Consider the following 24,048-nt stretch of genomic DNA (forward strand, 5'->3'; position numbering starts at 1 on the left):
CTATTAACAAAGAGCATTAGGAGATTTCTACCTGTCATATTGCTGTGAAAAGGGATCGAGCATCCATTTCAAAAATCCTAAAAAAAAAAAAAAAAATTTGCTGCAAAAAAATAGTTTAGGTCCATCTCTCTTTTCTGCACCCCTTTCTCTATGGAAACAAACAAATGGGAATTGATTATGTCTGGCAGAAGAGAGAAAAATATTAGTTTGAGGCTAAACCATAAGAGTGGATGTTTTACTCAGTGCCAATTAAAAAATATAAGAGCAACATGGTTTCCTCATTTTAAAATGGTCTATTTTCCATTGTCAATACTGGTTATATGGGGTATAAAACTTTCTGATAAATGTTTCAGTGAAAATTAATTCTTTCCCTCTACCAGGTCTGTGTGTGTATTATTAAATTCTTTCATGTATGTGATTCAACCAATCTGTTACAAAATTATGCTATAACTTCTGAACAGAAACCACACACAGTAATGTGACATGTGAGAGTAAATTTAAATAATTGAATCTATTAAGCTGCCATCACAATTAAATTTTTTTTCATATTTAAAACATAATTTCAGAAAAATTGGCTTCTGACAGTGAATGTGAGCCCATTTTAATATGTACTTCATATATAGGTTTCCTACTCTTATCTTTATCATTTTTAATTTCAGAAGTTTAAAAGAAATAGAACAAAAAAAATAAACACATATATTGCCACAACCCAGAATTAACTAACATTCTGTTGTGGTTACCTGGAATTTTTATTTCTTTTTAAGGATGGATGTTTAGATACAAAACTGAAGTACTCTTTTAACTACCATGCTTGATCCCACTTCCCTTCCACTACCTTTCTTTCTGGCGACAACCACTTTTGGGAAATGAGTATATATCTTTGCAATCCATTTTTCATAGTTTTATATCAAAATATCCATCCATAACCAATGCTTACTACTGGTGTTGGTTAGTGGTGATTTAATTCAAATTTATACAGATTATTTTTTCACTCTACATACTTTTTCAGATGTTTCCTTGTTAAGTATATTTAACTACTAGAAAATATTCTACTGTGTGACTATATCATTTTATTCAACCATTTCACAAGAGACAGATATGTGTTTCTAATATTTTGCTAATATAATTCATGATCCAGTGAATGTTAAGGTACATGACTCCCTGGGTACATATTATGTTTCTTGGGTATACATATATATACTTGAGTGAGTTTTCTGGAATAAATTTTAGAAATTCTTTCTTCCTCCAAGGTTTTAAAAACATTCTCCTATAAAACTCATATTACTATTTCACATTTTGCATTCTAGTCTTCAATATTATTGGATTTCATAAGTAAATATTTTAATGTATTATGACAGCAAATATCCTAATACTTTTCCATATGAAGAGTCAATTACCCTGAGTCCACTTTTGACTCATGCATGATTTCCCTACCAACCTGTGATACACATGTCAATTACCAATTCCTTCTTAAAGGTGTGCATATATTTCAGAATACAATATTCTGTCATAATCTATTTTGTTAATGATTGAAAAAGAGCAAATAATTGATAATTACCCAAATAGCAAAACATATAACATGACAATTGTTCCTCTTAATGCATCAGGTAGGACTTTCCAGAACCACGCTGATTGGTGTCCATGGCTGGATCTTTACTTCAATGAGAATGCTACTAAGAAGTACAGCATTAACAATGTTTATTGTGTTGTCTCTGGAAGTATAAGTTTTTATAACACTATATTTTTTATTTAAAATTTCAGTATTTTGAGTGCTGAAGGATTTTCCATGTTCATGTCACTTTAGTGTAAGATGGATTTTCTGATATACTACAAATATGAATTCTGTTGAAGATTTTCTAAGTTCAGGGCATTCATAGAATTTTAATGAGTATGAATTCTCTGGTGTCTAATATTGTGTGACTTCTGGCTAAAAGCTTTCCCACATTCACTACACTGATAAGGCTTTTCTCCAGTATGAATTCTCATATGTAGAGCAAGAGTTGAGAACTGAGAGAAGGCTTTTCCACATTCATTACAACCATAGGGCTTCTCACCTGTATGGCTTCTCATATGCACAGTAAGAGATGAGCTTTGACAGAATGCTTTCCCACATACTTTACATTCATAAGGTTTATCGCCTGTGTGGATTCTCACGTGTACAATAAGTGATGTAATTCGAGAGAAGGCTTTTCCACATTTATTACATTCATAGGGTTTCTCTCCTGTATGAATATTGTGATGTTTAATGAGGTATTGCTTCTGCCTAAAGATTGTTCCACATTCATTACATTTATAGGGTTTTTCTCCAATATGAATTTTCTCATGCTCAGTGAGATTGGATTTACCACTGAAGGCTTTCCCACATTCTTTACATACATAGGGTTTCTCTCCTGTATGACTTCTCTGGTGTCTAATGAGGCTTGATTTCTGGATGAAAGCTTTCCCACACCCTTTACATTCATAAGGTTTCTCTCCAGTATGTATTCTTTGATGGATAATGAGGTTTTCCTTCTGGCTAAAAGCTTTTCCACACTCATTACATTTAAAGGGTTTCTTTCCACTATGAATATTCTGATGTTTAATGAGGTATTGTTTCTGGCTAAAGTCCCTTCCACATTGATCACATATAAATGGTTTCTCCCCAGTATGAATTTTCTCATGCTCAATGAGATATGATTTGGCATTGAAGGCTTTCCCGCACTCCTTACATGCATGTGATTTGTTTTGAGAATGTCCTCTCTGGTGTTTAATAAGACCTGGCATCTGTATAGAAGCTCCTCCATTTTCATAAGGTTTCTCTTCAGTATGATGTTTCTGATGAGAAAGGAAGTTTCTCTTCTGTCTAAAGGCCTTTTCACATTTACTGCATTTATATAGTTTCTTTCTTGTATGACTTCTCAAATGTAAAGTAAGAGATGAGACTTGAGAGAATACTTTACCACATTCGTGACATTCATGCGATTTCTCTCTTGGGTGCATTTTCTTATGCTCTATGAGGTTTTGCTTCAGGCTAAAGAATTTTTCACATTTATTACACTCATAAGGTTTCTCTCTAATGTGAATTTGATTATAGTGAAGGAGATTCAGTCTGACGGCTCTTCAATATAGTTACCATGAAGATATTTTTTCCAATAAGACTTCTTTAGTATCTCTTGATGTGTCACGTAGATGAAAGCTTTTCCATTCACTAAATTCATATGGTTTCTCTCCAATATCAATTCTCAGATATCTAAGCAAGTTGAATTTATGATGGAAATCTTTCCACATTGTTTATTCTGAGGTTAGGCAAAACAGGCATATCTTAAGAATCAATGTCTGTGACCAGAGGAAACAATTTTCTGTTTCCTATGTTTTCTGAGTACTTCCTTAGCTGTATTTTCATGAAGAAGGATGAGACTTAACTCATAAGTCTTTCATGATGTGTCTTTATTTATAAACTTCCCAGGTCTCTTCTAAAAGGGAATATAAAAAAATCATAATTGAAGAGTTAATAACTATAAAATATTTAGTGCCTGGCATGTAATTTACATCCAATAAAGCAGTTATTGCCATCATCAACATCAGTATCACTTGTCAATTTCTCCATATTAGTAAAATTTTAAAATATGCTACTATAAATAAACTAATTCAAATCTACAATACATATCAAAGAAAATTCAAATACAAAGACAGTCATGAATACATGCAGTTTAAACTGCTTTTAAATGTAATGTTGCACACTTCATAAATTAGTAAAATAAGAGAAATATCTTTATGTGGCAGATGATAGGATGAAAGGACAAATATAAAATTGGAAGAGCCTAGGGTGGAGAGATAAAAAAAAAAAATGAAATAGAAATATTATTAAAGAGGATGTGTGGTTAAATAAGATACAGCTATGTCCTGTATAACAACATTTTGGTCAATGATGGACTGCATATATGACAGTGGTCCCATAGTTTATATACAGTATATATAAACTAGGTGTATAATAGGCCATACCATGTAGGTTTGTGTAAATATAATCTATGATGTTTGCACAGTGATGAAACTGCCTGAAGCATTTCTCAGAATGTATATGTCCATCATTAAGTGGCTCATGACTTCATTTATTTCCACACTTTCCTTCTTCTCCATTAAAATGATATTAAGGGGGTGAGAGGGAGCACATAATCATAAAAACTAAAAGGTTGCGGAGATATCAGGAGATGAAAAGTTTTAGGAAATTTTGAAAAGAAAAAAATAATGGACTGTCAATTAACTATAAAACTCAGTGGCATAAGTGAAAAGTTATCAGATGAGGATAACACCTAAAAGCAAGGTAATTTGTAATACAGCTGTCAACAGAAAGGCTTTATAGGTGAAGTGAAAGGTGAAGCTTAAATAAAATGATTATAAAAAGAGAAGTTGATGCACCCAACTCTCCTAGTTGGAAGAAAATGGGAATTTATTATCCAGACAAAGTATAATGGAGTGTTTCCAAATTTAGTAATGACAGAAAAAGTAGATAAGAGTACATAAAAGAAGAGGATGAATAAAAGTTCGTATCAGAAGACAGTCCCAATCCCTTTCTACTGCTGAACTCTAGATGTGCTGATGGTTGCCAGGTGTCATATGACAGAAAGGTTCTTTTGTGAAAAAAATGAGATCTTGGAGTCACATCAATGAAACACATAGATATCTGACTTAATGCCGTTCAGTGAAGCTCACCATTTCACAAACTCACACTTGCACAGAGATTGCAATAATCTTTCTGGTCATAATGTTCATCTTTTTTTAAAAATTATTTCTATTTTATTTTTCCCCATTTTTTATTAAGATATTATATGTGTACATACCTTACCATTGCTTCCCCAAACCCCATAATGTTCATCTTAATGTAGACCTGAAGGTCACAAAAAACTTGATGAAAGCCCTAGCATGAAAGGTAGATCAAAACAAAAATCAAGATAGACGGGGAAATCTCGCCATCTCGAAGGGAAGATTGGATTGTGTCAGAGGCCTGAATATCCACAGCCGCAGCGACCACCAAGCAGGTGTGACCCCAAGAACGCTGATCCCAGGCGGTGCAAACACTTGGACTCAAAGGAGTGCCCCACTGCACAGCGAAAAGGTCAGACTTCGCGGAGAGACAGTGAGTGAGTGCTTCCGGCAATGACAAAAGCCCTTGCACACCGGGAGCATAGAAACTGGAGGACAGGGGTGGTGATTACAAGTAGAAGAACCTGGCTGTTGGGTGGGTGTCACCCGTGAAAGTAGATGGGGCTCCTAATAGGGGAGATATCTAAAGAGGAACACGTTTAGATCTGACTCGGAGGGATATCGGAGAATTACAGAGGATTACAGTTGGCTTGGACTTGCGTGCCCTCCCCCATAGATCAGTGCCGAGGAGAGGGGTAAAAAAAAAAAAACAAACTAGAGAGGCTTTACAGCCCTGGAAGTCAACCTACAAAACACTACCACCCAGAGGCTAAATCACAAATTGACCCTAGTGTAATAAAATCAAAGCAAGACCAGCTTAAAAATCAGGACCGGATTACAACACTGAGGAGCAGTGAAACACAGAGAACTGCAATACTGTCCGGACTGGGAAACAGGTGTGCCGAAGAGAACAATAGAGGAAGTGAATGACCTTCGTTACTGCAAATTTTATTTAAATTTTTTAAAATTTATTTTTTTAATTTTTTAGTTTTTGGTTTTTTTCCATTATTTGCAACGTTAACTCAAGAAACTATTTTTTTCTTTTTTCCTCACTTGATTTTACCTTTTTAATTATTACATTGTATATGTAATCAACATTATTACTATTTTATCTTTTTTATCTTATTTTCTTTTGTTTATTCTTATTATTTTTATTACTATTATTATTTTTTTATTTTGGGATTATTGTTCTACAGTCTATATTTATCTTTCCTTCTCCAATGCTTTATTCTATCTCAACTCTACCATTATGCCATCACTCTCTTCCTAATCTTTTCCCTTTGGTGCCCTGTTTATCTTAACTCTTTCCTGCTCTAGATTTTTCCAATTCTTTGTTGACCTCCACCTAAAATTTCACCCTACTTGTGTATATCTAATTTCCAACCCCCTGCTCCAAGCCCATGCACACCTCCCTCGTCGCTGTCCTAAAAAAAAAGAAAATTAAAAAAGCCAAAACCGGTTTTGCTCAGTGGATACAGCGTCGGCCTGTGGACTGAAGGGTCCAGGGTTCGATTCCGGTCAAGGGCATGCACCTTGGTTGTAGGCACATCCCCAGAGGGGGGTGTCCAAGAGGCAGCTGGTCAATGATTCTCTCTCATTGATATCTCTAACTCTCTATCCTGCTCTCTTCCTCTCTGTAAAATATCAATAAAATATATTTTAAGAATGTTTTAAAAAAAAAAAAGTATTTCTCTCTATCCCTTTGTAGTTGTATGTTGAATGTTAACTATATTGAAGTTTTATGCTTTTTTGTAAGATTGGTTTGCCTATTCTTTTTGTTTGATTGTATATTTTTGTTACCTGGGTTCTAGTCACCTTTATTGGAGGTTATGAATATCGCAAACACATTTCTATTCAGTGCCTTGTGTGTTATACCTGGTTGTGTAGTATTTTGTGCCTTTAAATAAAAGCAGGAGAGAGAACTACATAACCAGACATCCTGAAAAGAGAGGTCATGGGGAGACAAAGAAACAGCCCGAATATGAAAGAAAAGCAGGCATCACCAGAAAAGGAAGCAACCTACCAGAGCAAGAATTCAGAGTAATGATCATAAGATGGCTAAAAATAATGAAAGATAAAAAAAAAATAATAATAAAAACTAATGAAAGATAAATTTGACAATATGAGTAAGAACCAAGAGAAAATGAAGAAGAACCAAGAAGAAGTGAAAAATGGCATCGCTACTGTAAAGAACTCATAGAAAGCATCAAGAGTAGACTAGAAGAAGCAGAGGACCGCATCAGTGAGCTAGAAGACAAGATGGAAAAAAATACCCTATTACAGCAGCTTCTGGGAAAAAAAAAAAATTAAAAAGCAGGAGGAGAGTCTAAGGGAATTCTGGGACAATACAAAACAATATTAGAATAATAGGGGTTCTAGAAGGAAAGGAAACTGAGGAAGACATGGAAAACATAATTCAAGAAATAATGACAGAAAACTTTCCTGAGATAGAGAAGAAAAAACCCACACAAATCCAAGATGCTCACAGAGTCCCAAGCAAAATGAACCCCAGAAGACCGATGCCAAGGCATATTATAATTAAACTGGCAAACACCAACGACAAAATAAGAATCTTAAAAGCAGACAGACAGAGTCAGAAAGTTACATATATAGGAACCCCTGTCAGACTAGCAACTGATTTCTCCACAGAAACTCATCAGGCCAGAAGGGAATGGGATGAAATATACAAAGTCATGCAAAGGAATGGTCTGAATCCAAAAATACCGTACCCAACAAGGTTATCAATCAAAATTGAAGGTGAAATCAGGAGCTTCACAGACAAAAACAGACTAAGGGAATTTATCACCACCAAACCAGCAAAGCAAGAAATGCTAAAGGGTCTACTGTAAAAATAAAGAATAGAAAGCGAAAAAGGAACACAAGGGTATAGAATAAAAATGGCATCAAATAAGTACCTATCAATGATAACTTTAAAGGTAAATGGATTAAATGCTCCAATCAAAAGACATAGGGTAACAAATTGGATAAGAAAACAAGACCCATATATCTGTTGTCTACAAGAAACCCACTTCAGAATGAACAATGCACACAGACTGAGGGTGAAGGGGTGGAAAAAATGGCAAATGGAAATGAAAAAAAAGCTGGGGTAGCAATACTTATATCTGACAAATTAGATCTCAGAGTGAAGGACATAACAAGAGATAATGAAGGCCACTTCATAATACTAAAGGGAGCAATCCAACAAGAAGAAATAACCCTGGTAAATATATATGCACCCAATACAGGAGCACCCAAATACATTAAAAAAACAAAAACAAAAAAAAACAAAAAAAGAAAAAAAAAACCTACTGGAGGACATTAAGGGAGAGATTAATAGCAATACAATCATAGTAGGAGATTTTAATACACCACTGTCACCTTTGGACAAATAATCTAATAAAAAAATCAGCAAAGAAATATCAATCCTAAATGATTCACTAGACCAGATGGAATTAATTGACATCTTCAGAACATTCCACCCCAAACCCACAGAATATACATTCTTCTCAAGTGCACATGGGTCATTTTCAAAGATAGACCACATGTTGGGACCTAGGCAAAGTGTCTTCAAATTCAAGAACATAGAAATCATATCAAGCATCTTCTCAGATCATAGTGGCATAAAACTGAAAATTAACTACAATAAAAATAATCCAAACAAATCAAACACATGAAGACTAAACAGCATGCTATTAAACAAGGAGTGGGTTACCAGAGAAATCAAGGAAGAAATTAAAAAACATCATGGAAACAAATGACAATGAAAACACAACAATCCAAAATCTATGGGACACAGCGAAAGCAGTTTTGAGAGGGAAGTTCATATCCCTACAAGCCTATTGCAAAAAACAAGAAAAATTTAACAAATTATTCAACTCTACAACTCAGACTTAGAAAAAGAGCAATAAGAAAAGCCCAGAGTAAGCGGAAGGAAGGAAATAATAAAAAACAGAACAGAGATAAACAATATAGAGACCAAAGAAACAATACATAACATCAAGAAAACCAAGAGCTGGTTCTTTGAAAGGATAAACAAGATTGATGAACCTCTAGCTAGGCTCACCAAAAAGCAAAGAGGACCCAACTAAATAAAATCAGAAATGAAAGAGATGAAATAACAACAGACCCTGCCAAAATACAAAGGATTGTTACAAAATACTATAAACAACTCTATTCCAACAAACTGAACAACCTGTAGAAAATGGACATATTCATAAAAAAATACAACCTCCCAAAACTCAATCAGGAAGAATCTAAAAATCTCAATAAACCAGTGACTTGGGAAGAAATTGAAACAGTCATCAAAAAGCTTCCAGCAAACAAAAGCCCAGGGCCAGATGGCTTCACAAAAGAGTTTTACCAAACATTCAAGGAAGAACTAAAACCTATCCTCCTCGAACTATTCCAAAAAATTCAAGAGGAAGGGACACTTCCAAGCTCCTTCTATGAAGCCAGCACCACCCTAATACCAAAACCAGATAAAGACAACTCAATGATAGAGAATTACTGGCCAATATCTCTCATGAACATAGATGCCAAAATCCTCAACAAAATTCTAGCAAATCAAATCCAGCAGACCATCAGAAAGATCATACACCATGACCAAGTAGGATTTATTCCAGGAATGCAAGGATGGTACAATATCTGCAAATCAATAAACGTGATACATCACATAAACAAATTGAAAGATAAAGATCATATAGTCATATCAATTGATGCAGAAAAAGCATTTGATAAAATCTAACACACTTTCCTGATAAAAACTCTCAACCGGGTGGGAGTACAAGGATCATACCTCAACATAATAAAAGCTATATATGATAAACTCACAGCCAATATCATACTCAATGGGCAAAAACTAAAATCATTCCCTCTAAGAACAGGAACAAGACAGGGATGCCCACTCTCGCCACTCCTGTTTGACATAGTATTGGAAATACTAGCCATTGCCATTAGACAAGAAGAGGAAATAAAAGGCATCTAAATTATAAAAGAAGTAGATATCCTTATTTGCAGATGACATGATATTGTACATAAAAATAACAAAAGATTCCATTAAAAAACTAATTGACTTAATAAATGAATTTGGCAATGTAGCAGGATACAAAATTAACGCCATAAAATCTATGGCATTTCTATATACCAACAGTGAATTTACAGAAACAGAGACTAAAAAAGCAATTCCATTTATCATCGCACCAAAAAAATTAAGATATCTGGGAATAAACTTAACTAAGGAAGTAAAGGACCTATATGCGGAAAACTACACGACACTGAAAGAGATAGAGAAAGATGTAAACAGATGGAAGAACATACCATGTTCATGGATTGGTAGAATCAACATCATCAAAATGTTCATACTACCCAAAGCAATCTATAGGTTCAATGCACTCCCCATTAAAATACCAACAGAATATTTCACTGACCTAGAAAGAACTCTCCAAAAGTTCATTTGGAACAATAAAAGACCCCGAATAGCCACAGCAATCCTGATAAAGAAGAGTAAAATAGGAGGGATCTCAATACCAGATTTCAAGCTGTATTACAAAGCCACTGTTCTCAAAACAGCCCGGTACTGGCACAAGAACAGACATATAGATCAATGGAATAGAATCGAGAACCCAGATATCAACCCAAATCACTATGCTCAATTAATATTTGACAAAGGAGGCACGAATATACAACGGAGTTAAGACAGTCTCTTCAATAAATGGTGTCGGGAAAATTGGACAGATACATGCAAAAGAATGAAACTAGATCACTAACTTACACGATACACACACACAAAAAAAGTAAAAATGGATACAGGACTTAAACATAGATGGGAAACCATAAAAATACTAGAGGCATTCACAGGCAGCAAAATCTCAGACATATGCCAAAAGAACTTCTTCAATGATACTGCCCCTAGGGCAATGGAAGCTAAAGAGAAAATAAACAAATGGGACTACATCAAAATAAAAAGCTTTTTTACAGCAAAAGAAACCATCAACAAAACAACAAGAAAGCCCACTGTGTGGGAGAACATATTTGCAAATGTTATCACAGATAAAGGTTTAATCTTCAACATCTACAGACAGCTTATTCAACTATTGGGTCGGCAAGTAAGTAATTGCGGATTTTTTAAAGAAAATCAAAGACAATTTTTTCATGGAACTAAATAACTTTATTCTGTAATGTATTGCCCATTTTGATCAATGACCTTTTGCCATCTTTCAGGCAGCATCATAATCCCACATTCAAAAAACTTCTGGTTTTTATTAGCAAAAAACTGAATCAGGTACGATTTGACATCATCATCATTATTGAAATTTTTACCATTCAAGGAGTTTTGTAAAGATCGAAACAAAAAGTAATCAGATGGTGCAAGGTCAGGACTATATGGTGGATGTGGCAAAACATCCCAACCAAGCTCCATTAATTTTTGCCGAGTGACCAAAGATGTGTGTGGCCTTGCATTGTCATGATGGAATACAACACCTTTTCGATTTGTCAATTTGGGCCGCTTTTCTTCAACTGCATTGTTTAATTTCATTAGTTGTTCAATGTAGACATCAGAATTGATCGTTCGGTTGGGTGGTAAGAGTTCAAAGTAGACAATTCCTTTGTAATCCCACCAAACTGATAACAAAACCTTCTTTTGATGAATATCAGCTTTTGATGTTGTTTGAGTTGGTTCACCTGGCCTGCTCCACGATCTTTTCCGCTTGATATTGTTGTAAACAACCCATTTTTCATCGCCAGTTATCAGTCGTTTTAAAAATGGATGATTTTCATTACGTTTCTTTAGCAAATCGCAGCTGCTAATGCGTTGCGTTAACTGTGATTCTTTCAGTTCGTGAGGAACCCATGTATCGAGTTTTTGAACATAGCCAAGTTGTTTTAAGTGATTTTCAATGCATGTATGTGATACATGAAGCTTCTCTGCAATCTCACGTGTTGTACTGTGACAGTCCGAATTGATTATTGAAATAAAAGGAAAATGAATGATCCAATTAAAAACTGGGCAATGGACCTAAAGAAGGCCAAAAGGCACATGAAAACATGCTCAAAGTCACTAATTATCTGAGAAATGCAAATCAAAACAACAATGCAGTACCATCTCACACCTGTCAGAATGGCCAACATCAACAAATCAACAAACAAGCGTTGGCGAGGTTGCAGAGAAAAAGGAATCCTCGTGCACTGCTGGTAAAAATGCAGACTGGTGCAGCCACTGTGGAGAACAGTATGAAGCTTCCTCAAAAAACTGAAAATGGAACTCCCATTTGACCCAGTAATCCCACTCTTAGGACTATATCCCAAGAAGGTAGAAACTCCAATCAGAAAGGATATATGCACCCCTATGTTCATAGCAGCACAATCTACAATAACTAGGATTTGGAAACAGTCTACGTACGTGCCCGTAGCAGATGACTGGATAAAAAAACTAAGGTATATCTACACAATGGAATATTATGCTGCCATAAAAAAGTAATTCTCATCATTTGCAGCAATCTGGACGGAACTGGAGAACATCATGCTGAGTGAAATAAGCAGTCAATGAAAGAGAAACACCACATGACCTCACTCATTTATGGATAATAAAGAACATTATAAATTGATGAACTAAAAGATACATATAGAGAGAGTAAAGCAACAAGCAGACTGTCAAATTACAGCGGGGAGGGAGATAAGAGATCAACCGAAGGATTTGTATACATGCATATAAGTGCAACCAATTGACACAAAACTCTGGGGAGAGTCTGTATGGGTGGGGTGGGCAATGGTAAAATATGTACACAGATAATAATTTAATAAAAAATCAAGGCAAGAAATAGAAGAGCACATATATACAAATGATACAATACTATAAATACTATCACAGAAACAAAGAGATTATATAGCAATTAAATATTAACAGAGTTCTATAAAGAAGTGCTTTTGGAAATAATATGCTGTTGACCTTAAATATTCAATAGATTCAGGAAAAAAAAATTGCAGGATATCTTCCAGAATTAAAAAAAGAGAGAAAGAAGGAAGGAAGGAAGGAAGGAAGGAAGGAAGGAAGGAAGGAAGGAAGGAAGGAAGGAAGGAAGAGCCTGGATGCTCAGGGGTTGAGCATCAGTCTTTGAATCAGGAGGTTGCTGAACGATTTCCGGTCACAGCAGATGCTGGGGTTGCAGGCTTGATCCCGAGTGTGGGGCATGCAGGAGGCAGCCGATCAATGATTCTATCTCATCATTGATGTCTCTCTCTCTCTCTCTCTCTCTCTCTCTCTCTCTCTCTCTCTCTCTCCCTCCCTCCCTCCCTCCCTCCCTCCCTCCCTCCTTTCCTCCTTCCCTCTCTTTTCCTCTCTGAAATAAATTATATATATTAATATATATATATATATATATATATTAAGCAAAGGAAGAATAGCAGAAAAAGGGGGAGAAATGAACAAAGAAAAGGAATAATGATTGAAAAATTAGTACACTTACTTGGGAGGAACCCAAGATTTTCAATATCTACTAAATAAATTCCAGAGAAAATATGAAGAAAAATAAATGCAGGAAATTTTATGAACCACATCTTCCATATTAACATGTTGGTAATATTTAAAATTAAATAAAATTAGGTAAATGTATCATAGAAAATATGGAAATAAACACCAGTGAACATAGTTAAATTAGTGTGACTAACTCTGTAGTTTAGGAACTGTGGTTGAGGAAGGATGGAGCAAAATTAGCTATAATCTGCCCTAACCAGTTTGGCTCAGTGGATAGAGTGTCTGCCTGCAGACTCAAGGGTCCCAGGTTTGATTCTGGTCAAAGGCATGTACCTTGGTTGCAGGCATATCCCCAGTAGGGGGTGTGTAGGAGGCAGCTAATTGAGTTTTCTTTCTCATGGATGTTTCTAACTCTCTATCCCTCTCCTTTCCTTTCTGTAAAAAATCAATAAAACATATATTTTTAGAAATAGCTATAACCTTATTTGACCTTTAAAAATTTAAAAGCTGCCAAAACCGGTTTGGCTCAGTGAACAGAGTGTCAGTCTACGGACTGAAAGGTCCCAGGTTTGATTCCGGTCAAGGGCATGTACATTGGTTGTGGGCACATCCTCGGTGGGGGGTATGGAGGAAACAGCTGGTCCATATTTCTTTTATCATTGTTTGTAGCTTTCTATCCCTCTCCCTTCCTCTCTGTAAAAAATCAAAATATATATAAAAAAATTAAAAGCCACTATTCATTATTTTTATAGAGATGGCCTTTAATATTTGAGCCTTTTAAAAATTTTTATTTATTAGTTTTAAAGAGAGAGAAAAAAGGAGAAAGAGAGAGAAACATCAACTCACTGTTCCACCCACTCTTATATGTGCTCCAACAAGGGATGAACCTGTACCTCTGCACATAAGGATGACACTCCAAACAAGTTAAACTTTTTAACTTAAACCAACCTATAACTGTAAAATAACTATAGACAGTACTCTTTATATCTAGTTGCAATAGAATTTCACTTGGGCTAAAAAGCAAAGTACACATATATTTAATACAAAAAAAGAAAATAGGCCAGAAAACAGCCATCTTTGCTTCCCTATCATACTGTAGTGTTCTGATTATTGATGCTATCATGTCTGGACACAGAAGCTGTCATTGCTATCAATATCAGTTTTTACTTAGTTTTCTTCTCTGATTATGCCTGTTATCCAAGCACTTCTCTCTCCCTCCCTTCGTTCCTCCACTCACCCCCCTCTTTCTCTCTTTCTCTCCCTCCTAGGGGGAAGAAAGGGAGGAAGGGAGGTAGGCTAGCAAGATTGGGATGTGGAAGGTGTTACAGTCTCCAAAGGTTTTTTTAAACCAGTGGTCGCCAACCTTTTGTACCTCATGGACCACCGGTTGGTGGTTGGTGATCGCTGCTCGAGTATTTGTCAGTAGTAGCTTTTTGGTTAAGGAGTTGGGAAGGGCAGACTGCTAGAAACCTAGACTAAATGATCAGAAGACAGATGTCTAAAGAACTTGCTCACAATGAACACAGGATAAGTACAGGTAAAGGGCCAGGTCCCCACTGCTGTGTTCCTGCAGACTCTGAGCTACCAGATTCCTTTCTGTTTAAACAGAAAGGTTTCCTGAGCATCTTCACAAGCAGCAGGCGGTTCCATGTGTCCTTGCAGGGGTGACATTACAAACAGGTACAGGGCACTTACTATAATAAATACAGTAGGTCCTCAACTTACTCGCTAACAAAACTGATTTTACCATAGGCTAGTTGATATAAACAGGAGGTCAGTTCCTATACATCTCATCAATGTTAAAACAAAGAGAAATGAAATTGAACAAATGTTAGTAGAGTACCAGCTAATCCTTCCTCTACAGGTGTTGTGAGGATTATACTGGAGTTAACATGGTGCAAAGCACCTTCAAATGTGTTGCACAAAGTAAGTGCAATTTTAGGGCCAGTTATTATTTCATTCTTATTAACTAAAGGTTAGACTATAGCACCTAGCAGGCACAGTGCCTGCCTGTGTGTGCTCACATTGAACGACTGATTAACCCCCCCGGATCTAATGCGGGTGACAGGCCAAAACCTTTGTAGCAAAACATATTTTTCCAACCGTGGGCCTCAAGGGAGGTTCGCAAAGGATCAAGTGCAAAGGATGCTGAGGGCGACTGGATCAGGTCTGGTGCGGGAGGCAAAGGGAAGGTGGTCTGAGATTACAGAGCTGTAGCCCCGCAGCCAAAGGCCTCGCAGGCCATTCCTTCCAGGATCTGGCTGCAAAGGGGCAGATGCAGACATGCAGGGAAAACTCCCAAAGCCCGGACCAGGTTTAGCAACGCCGGAGACCATGTTGGGGGCGTCTGGCTTCTAGAACCGCCAGCCCCACCCCCGGCGCTCAAGGGAATCTCGGGAGAGCACCAGAGCCTGTGGAGGCCTACCCAGGCCAGAGCCAGCCAGGTTCAGGTTCCAGCCAGGCCAGGAGTGCCTATTGCCCGCACCGCCCTCCCAAGCACTTCTGTTATAAAGGGCCCTTTTCATGTCTTCTCTCTAAATCATTTTTTTTTATAATTGTTTTCTGTCCTCTAGCTTGAAAACCTTAATTTTGTTCTGATCTATATCTCTCAAAATTATATCCTCATTTTCTTATAAATCATTATAAGACTCTGCTGTCTTTCATATCAATGCCATAATTTCTAAAACGAAAAACAAAACAAAACAAAAAAACACACAATATAAGTGTTAGAACTATTAAAATAAAAGTGGCAAAATAGACTTTATCAAAATTAAAAATTAATGCCCTTTAAAAAACAAATCCAGCTGGCCGGTATGGCTAAGTGGTTGAGTGTGGACCCGTGAACCAGCAGGTCACGATTTGATTCCCAGTCAGGGCACATGCCTGGATTATAGGCTCACTCCCTGAGGCAGCAAATCAACGATTCACTCTCCTCATTGATATTTCTACCTCTCTCCCCCTCTCTTTCTCCCTTACCCTCTTAAGTCAATAAAAATATATCTTAAAACACACACACACACACACACACACACACACACACACACACGGAATGTCACAGACTGGGAGAAACTCATAAAGGGCTTGTATCCAAGATATATAGAATCCTTGAAACTCAATAATAAAAAGATAATTTGTTTTTAAAATGGCAAAAGACTAAAATATACAATCACAAAGATATATGAATGGCCAGAAAGCACATTTAAAAAGTTTCTTCAAATAATCAGGGGAAAAAATGGATATTAAAACCCCAATCCTTTAAAATGTCTAAAGTTAAAAGAACTGCCAATCTGGGTGTGTTAGCATGAAGTCACTGTAGCTCTCATACATTGTTGGTTGAAATGAAAAATGGTACAGCCACTTTGGAACACTATTTGATATTTTATAAAGTTAAATATGCATTTACTATTCTACCCATCAATCCCACTCCTAAACCTTTATTCAAGAAAAATAAATATTACATATGTTCACAAAGACTAGTATGTGAATATTCATACTAGCATTATTCGTAATAATCAAAAATGAAAAAACATCCAAATGTGTATCAACTGGTGAGTATACAAATTATGTCCAGACTGTGTAATACTAATCAGTAATAAGGAGAAATGAAATATTAATATATAAAGCATTAATTAATCTCAAAATATAAAAGTCAAATATATTAAATGCAAAAGATTATACCCTATATGACTATTTATATTAAATGCTAGAAAAGGCAAAGCTATCCTATACAATAAAAGCCTAGGTGGCACCATGCCCTTATGCGACATCGCCACAAGATGGCCACCACAAGATGGCTGGATGCCTGGTGATCAGGCCTGGGGGCCCTGTAGCTCTGTGTGGCCCAGAGAAGGCTGCTCCTGGCATCTTCACCACCTCGTTCAGAGGAGACAGGTCCCGGTGGAGGAGGTGGGTTGCGGCAGGGGAGGGCAGTTGTGGGCAATCAGGCCCCAGCAGAGGAGGACAGTTAGGGGCGATCAGGTCCCAGCAGGGGAGGGCAGTTGGAAGCCATCAGGCCCTGGCAGGGGAGGGCAGTTGGGGACCATCAGGCAGGCAGGGGAGCAGTTAGGTGTCAATCAGGCCAGCAGGGGAGCAGTTAGGGAACAATCAGGCAGGCAGTCAGGAGAGCAGTTAGGAGCAGCTATCCCAGATTGGAGAGGGTGCAGGCCAGGTGAGGGACAACCCCCACCCTATGCATGAATTTCATGCACTACTAGGCCTCTAGTAGTGATATAAAGCTGATTAGTCTCACCAGGGATGAGAGAGGGGATACTGTTCAACTGCAAAAGGGCACAAGAAATTGATGATGGAGCTGTTCTGTATCCTTTTTAAAAAATTTATTTCAGAGAGGAAGGTAGAAGGAGAGAGATAGAAACATCAATGATGAAAGAGAATCACTGATTGGCTGCCTCCTGCACGGCCCAATATGTGCTCTGACTGGGAATTGAACTGTGACCTCCCATTTCAAAGGTCCACACTCAACCACTGAGCCACGCTGGCCAAACTCTTTCTTTTTTTTTTTAATCCTCACCTGAAGACATTTTTACTGATTTGAGAGACAGAGACACAAAGTGAACAAGTAAGAGAAAAACAATGTGAAATATGGATCAGTTGCCTTCCATAAATGCCCCAACCAGGGATGGAACCTGCAAACTAGGGATGTGCCCTGACTAGGAATTGAACCCACAACCTATTTGATGCATGGGGCAATGCACCAACCAACTGAGCCACCTGATTGTGGCTGGAACTGTTCTGTATCTTGATTTTTGTGTGGGTTATATGATTCTATGATTAACCCTTGATATTCCTGTCTCCCACCCCATGGATACCAAAATTTATGGATGCTCAAAGCTCAAATTCCTTAAATAAAATGGCATAGTATTTGCATATAACATATGCATATCCTCCCATACACTTTAAATTGTCTCTAGATTATTATAATACCCAATACAATGTAAATGCTATGTAAATAGTTGCTACACTGAATTGTTTAGGGAACAATGACAAGAAAAATAGTCTGTACATGTTCATAGAGATGCAACCATTGTAAACCTAACCATAGACATACTTCAAACATATTGAAGGTTAGTTCCAGACCACCACAATAAAGTAAATATCACAATAAAGCTGAGCACACAAGTTGTTTCCCAGTGCATATAAAAATTATGCTTACACTATACTGTAGTCCAGCAATTTTCAACCTTTTCCATCTCATGGCACACATAAACTAATTATGAAAATTCTGCAGCATACCAAAAAATATATTTTGCATATATAATATATTTGACTAAAAAAATAAGTGTAATTTTGATTTATTCACATTGGATGCCTATTGTTGTGTTGACTGTTGTCATATTTTTATTTGACAATCTAATGGAAAAAACATCAGTGCCCCTGACTAAAGAGTCAGATATAGCATATTTTAAAAATTCTTGTGGTATACCAGTATACCTCTTATGCACACAAGTTAAAAATTGCTGCTGTAGTCTATTAGGTGTACTAAAGCATTATGTGTAAACAAAATGTACATAATTTAAAAATACTTTATTGCTAAAAAATGCTATATAAGCCTGTTGGAAAAAACGATTATGATAGATTTGATCAATGCAGAGTTGCCACAAACCTTTAATTTGTAGAAGTTGCATTATGTACAAAGTGCAATAAAGCAAAGCATGTTAAACATATATTATGCATACTAAGAGGTATGCATAGTACACATATGCAACAATATATTTTTTACCAAATATTTTTGATTTAAGGTTGGTTGAATCCTTGGATGTAGAACCCAGATATGAAGAGCCAACTGTATACGATTATCAAAATTTATCATATAATATACTTAAAGAGGGGGACTTTTATTTTATGTAAGTTTACCTCAATAACAATTATAAATTATTTAATAATTATCTTGTTTGTTTTAAAGACTGCAGGCTAGAAAGATAAAATACTAGCTTTTCTGCTAATGAGTTTCAATGTATGTCTTAGGTATCAAAGTGAAAAATACAAATAAGAAAGTACTTAGAATCCAAGTTGCTTGTAAACTACAACATGGGATGGAAGTACAGATTTTGGAAAGCTGAGAGCAATAGGAGATATTTTAATAAAAATGAAGCTCAGCAGAAACAATGGACAGAACTTTGATAGATGGATCATTGCAAAAAGGCAAAGATGCAAAAAACTGCATATATAGAGTATCCAAAAAAATGTACATACACACTTTGAATAATTATAAAGGCAGTGTTTATTAAAATACATTTTATTTTCAAAATTGAGCTATCAGCTATTAAAGTGTGTATACATTTTTGGGAAATACTCTGTATAAAGTTTACATAGGTTTTGCTATATAAATGTTAAACTTTATCATGTCTCAAAAATACCTGAAGAGCTTGTTAACTACAGATTTATAAACACAGCCTTTATAATTATTCAAAATGTGTGTATACGTTTTTTGGGACACCTTATAAATACATATATGAATATATTAAAAAAAACAGGAAAATAAGAATTTATACTAATATATAACTTACAGCTAATCAGTTTATTCTGTATCTTGAAAATAGATAGTACTAGTAAACCATCTTTTCAAATGCTTAAAGAACAAGTGTCAAAATTGGCCCTTATAACAATAATATAAAACTTTAAATATTCCAAAGGCACTATATATATATATATATATATATATATATATATATATATATATATATACTGACTAAAAACAACAAAAAAGTAACAACTAAAAAACACACCCTAAAGTAGGAAAACAAAAATCTTTCATTTGTAAATTTCAAAATTTACTGGTTTGAACAAACGCTTTGGTCAAAGAGAAAATTTAAATAAACTGCAGAATATTCAGAAATATTAGTCAGAAAACTGTATATCAAAATCCACAGAACACATTTGAAAAATGCTTGTTGAAGTTTTAGTGCTTACATTATTTTTTAAAGTCATAAAAAAATAAAGCAAGCATTCAGGTTAAGAAATAATCAAAACCGACACATTAGTAAAGAAAACAAATTAAGGTATTATAAACAAACAAAACAGAAATAATAATAAAGTTTTGAGTTATTAGGAAAAACTAAAAGGGAATAAAAGCAAAACTACAAAAATAAAAAATGACTATTTGGAAATAGTAATAGATAGAAAATAAGGATTTTCTTATTTTAGTAATAAGAAAATAAAAGTCGAGATTATTTTGCTCAACCCTATGCAAATAAATTTGAAAATCTAGCAAATACAACCTATGAAAACTGAAACCAGAAAAGACAAAACCTAAACAGAAAAATAAACATAAGGGGAAAAAAGAGATTTGTTAAGATGTATCATAATCGTAAAGCCCACAGATTTTGCAAAACTTTTAACAAATTACAGCAATACTATTTATTTAAAAATTTCCAACTCTGTAATTCATTAAATTTGCAAAAGCATGCCTGGGACTTGGGCTACTAAATTCCTAGTAAGCCAAAAGAAAAAAAGATTATATCTCCTTTGTAATTAAAGCCCCTCATATTTTTATAGGATTTATGTCAATATCCTTCACATATACTTATCAAAATTGAATTTTTCATACTATAAAATGACAATCCTGAACCAAACTAGGAAACATCTCTGAATACCAGGCAAAATGGTCCTTTCTTTTTATATATATACTAAAGGCCAGAAATTTGTACACAGGGCCAGTGATGAGGTGATGTCCCTCAGCCTAGCCTGCACCCTCTCCAATCTGGCACCACTAGAGGGGATTGGGCCTAAAGGGGCAGTTGGACATCCCTCACACAACCCAGGACTGCTGGCTCCCAACTGCTCGCCTGCCTGCCTTCCTGATTGCCCCTAACCGCTTCTGCCTGCCAGGCTAATCACCCCCTAACCACTCCCATGCCAGCCTGATTGATGTCTAACTGCTCCCCTGCCAGTCTGTTTGCCCCCAACTTCCCTCCTCTGTCGGTCTGGTAACCCCTAAATGCCCTCCCCTTCCCTGCAGGGTTGATCACCTCCAACTGCCCTCTCCTGCTGGCCATCTTGTGATGGCCATCTTGTGTCCACATAGGGACAGGATCTTTGATCACATGGGAACAGCCATATTGTGTGTTGTAGTGATGGTCAATCTGCATATTACTCTTTTATTAGATAGGATAGAGGCTTATCTATCAGCTGGTTTGCCCTGAAGGGTGTCCCGGATCAGGGTGGGGGTTCGCTTGGGGCTTAGGACAGCCTGAGCGAGGGGCCTGTGGTGGTTTGCAGGCCAGCCACGCCCCCTGGCGACCCAAGCGGAGGCCCTGGTATCTGGGATTTATTTACCTTCTACAATTGAAACTTTGTAGCCTGGAGTGGAGCCAAGCCTTCTGCTTGCTCTGTGGCTGCTGCCATTTCTGTTTGGATTGTTTACCTTCTATTAATGAAACTTTGAAGCACTGAGTGGAGGCTTAGGCCAGCTAGGGCAGGCAGAAAGCTTGGCTTGTTCCATCACCTGGGAAACCCAAGCCTCCCTCCTGCTCTTTGTGCTGTAGCCATCTTGGTTGGGTTTATTTGCATACTTGCTCTATTGGCTGGTGGGCGTTGCTTGTGGGTGTAGTGGAATAATGGTTAATTTGCATATTACTCTTTTATTAGGTAAGATATATCTTTATTGATTTCAGAAAGGAAGGGAGAGGGGGAGATAGAAACATCAATGATGAGAGAGAATCATTGATCAGCTGCCTCCTCCACACCCTCTACTGGGGATCAAGTTCAAAGCTTGGGCATATGCCCTTGGCTGGAATCAAACCTGTGACCCTTCAGTCCACAAGCCAATACTCTAGCCACTAAGCCAAACCAGCTAGGGCCAAAATGGTCCGTTCAACAAAATTTATCTGTGGTTTAAAAAATATTTTCAAAATATAAGTCAAAATGTTCTAATGTTAAGCAAACTACTTTTGTGCTATAATCCCTGAGTTGAGCAGTTGAACAGAGATTCTACAATCTACCAAGTCTAAAATATTTACTACTTGGCTTTTAATAGAAAGTTTACTGGCCCCCTGCCCTAGAGTGGTAATTCCTTGTTTTACCTGATTAGAATTAGAATGTATTGTTGCTCCAGCTCCAACTACAACTAAATAGCCAACTTGCAAGAAATATGGATCCTTGCCCAGCTAGTGTGGCTCAGTGGTTGGGTGTTACCCATGAACCAAGAGGTTGCTGGTTTGATTTCCAGTCAGGCCACAAGCCCGGGTTGCTGGCTCCAACCCTAGTGAGGGACATACAGGAGGCAGTTGATTGATGTTTCTCTCTCATCGATGTTTCTCTCTCTCTCTCTCTCTCTCTCTCTCTCTCTCTCTCTCTCTCTCTCTCTCTCCCCTCTCTCTTTCCCTCCCTCCCTCTCCCTTGCTCTTTCTAAAAATCAATAAAAGCATATTTAAAAATAAAAAGAAAGAAACATGGACCAAAGACACCATGAAATTTACTACTCACCACATAACTGTTATGTGACAAAAAAAGGAACTGGAAGTTATTGTTGAGGATCAAAGCAGCATCCCAGATTTCAGACTGAGTCTTTAGGACTGTCAGGTTTTAAAGGATAAGAAAAGTGCAGTTCCTGGGGAATGCACAGAAAACTTGCTTATGAAAAAAGAACAAAGTGATGATGACCCTTTAGCTTAAAAGCTAGAGTATACACGTACATTTGAGCACATGGAAAAAAATATTTGTACTTTGCATCTCAGGCTAAACCCATCATATAATTTAAAGGCTGCACTTTCAGAAATGGGACACAGAAAGTAACTTATTTTCATAATTTAGTTTAAACAGAGAAACTCTAAGACTGAGTTCCCAGAGTTCTCCAGAATCTCAACCCATACAGGTAGTTTTGAGTAGGTGTCACTTATGGTCTTGCTCCTTATTGAACAGTTACAGATTTGAATAAAATTTTGAACATAACAACACTTTTTTTTTATAAATGTGAAGTCATGAACCTTGAGTGATATGAATAAAATACTAAGGAAGTTATTTTGGTTTTGTTCATGGCTCAAAGTTCTTAAATTTTTAGAAGCCTAATATTTTACCTAACTGCTTCTGCCTGCCAGGCTAATCACCCCCTAACCACTCCCATGCCAGCCTGATTGCTGGTTATGCAATTCTAGAAGTTAAATATTATAAGTATCCTACAATTATAGGGTCATTCATGGATTTAGCAAATACACGTTTTTATCACTGATTGTGATAAATAGTCAGGGTCTCCAATTTTTAATAGGATGTATCAGATAAAAGGGTCAAACTTACTCAGAAGCCCTTCCATTACTCAGAGGTAAGAGGCTTAGCATCTGGTTGGATAGTGATATGCGCTGATGAAACGGAAATACAGAAGGGATAATGGATAGAGGCACACTGTAGGAGGAAAGAAATATCAGTATGACATTTTGAATACAAAAGAATTTGAAGTTCCTATGTAACCTCCAAGTGAGATGTCCATTGAGCAGTTGGATGTATGGATGAGGAGTTTAGGACAAACCTGAAATAGGAGTGGACACTTGCTATTCATTTGTCAGCTAACACCAAAAATGGAATGCTATTGCTTATAGAGTTCTTTGATGATCAAAGTCAGAAATTCAGTTATGCTAATAGTTAACGGACAAACAGAAAAATAAATCACTAATGGATGCTGCATCTCCCTACACAACAACTATTTTTATTTTCTGTGTAAACCTCCAAAGTTTCTTTATGCAACTACAAATATACATTTTTATCTCTATTTACTCAAAATAGTAGTGTATTACACCAAACATTGTGTATTTTGCTTCACATAAGAGAATACATTGCTGACTTTTAAAATCTTTAAAATATGATATTTCCATTTGTTCAAATCTCTTTTAGGTCCTTCATTAACTTTAAAAACAATCTAAATATAGGTTTTAAACAGTTCTTATTTATCC

General features: G+C 36.4%; 2 protein-coding genes and 1 pseudogene across 5 annotated transcripts in view; 1 reads left to right on the forward strand and 2 right to left on the reverse strand.

Annotated features, from left to right (window-relative positions):
* ZNF566 (zinc finger protein 566) overlaps positions 1-24,048 on the reverse strand; it is a 140,092-nt gene that overhangs the window by 58,217 nt on the left and 57,827 nt on the right. The gene's annotated exons all lie outside the window — the stretch shown is intronic.
* ZNF260 (zinc finger protein 260) overlaps positions 1-24,048 on the reverse strand; it is a 27,628-nt gene continuing 3,580 nt past the window's right edge. The window contains exons 2-3 of one of the 3 annotated variants that reach the window (XM_036440724.2): positions 22,592-22,715; positions 1-3,452 (exon numbers count right to left, since the gene is read on the reverse strand). In XM_036440724.2, the coding sequence (XP_036296617.1) occupies positions 1,882-2,979 (1,098 nt within the window). In that variant the 5' untranslated portion in view covers positions 2,980-3,452; positions 22,592-22,715 and the 3' untranslated portion in view covers positions 1-1,881. Of the gene's footprint in view, positions 3,453-22,591; positions 22,814-24,048 lie in introns of those variants that run through there. The other 2 variants (XM_045582491.1, XM_036440725.2) reach the window with 2 other exon arrangements.
* LOC118720849 overlaps positions 15,043-24,048 on the forward strand; it is a 19,845-nt pseudogene continuing 10,839 nt past the window's right edge.

Source organism: Pipistrellus kuhlii, unplaced genomic scaffold (assembly GCF_014108245.1).
Source record: "Pipistrellus kuhlii isolate mPipKuh1 unplaced genomic scaffold, mPipKuh1.p scaffold_m20_p_17, whole genome shotgun sequence".
Lineage (NCBI taxonomy): Eukaryota > Metazoa > Chordata > Mammalia > Chiroptera > Vespertilionidae > Pipistrellus > Pipistrellus kuhlii.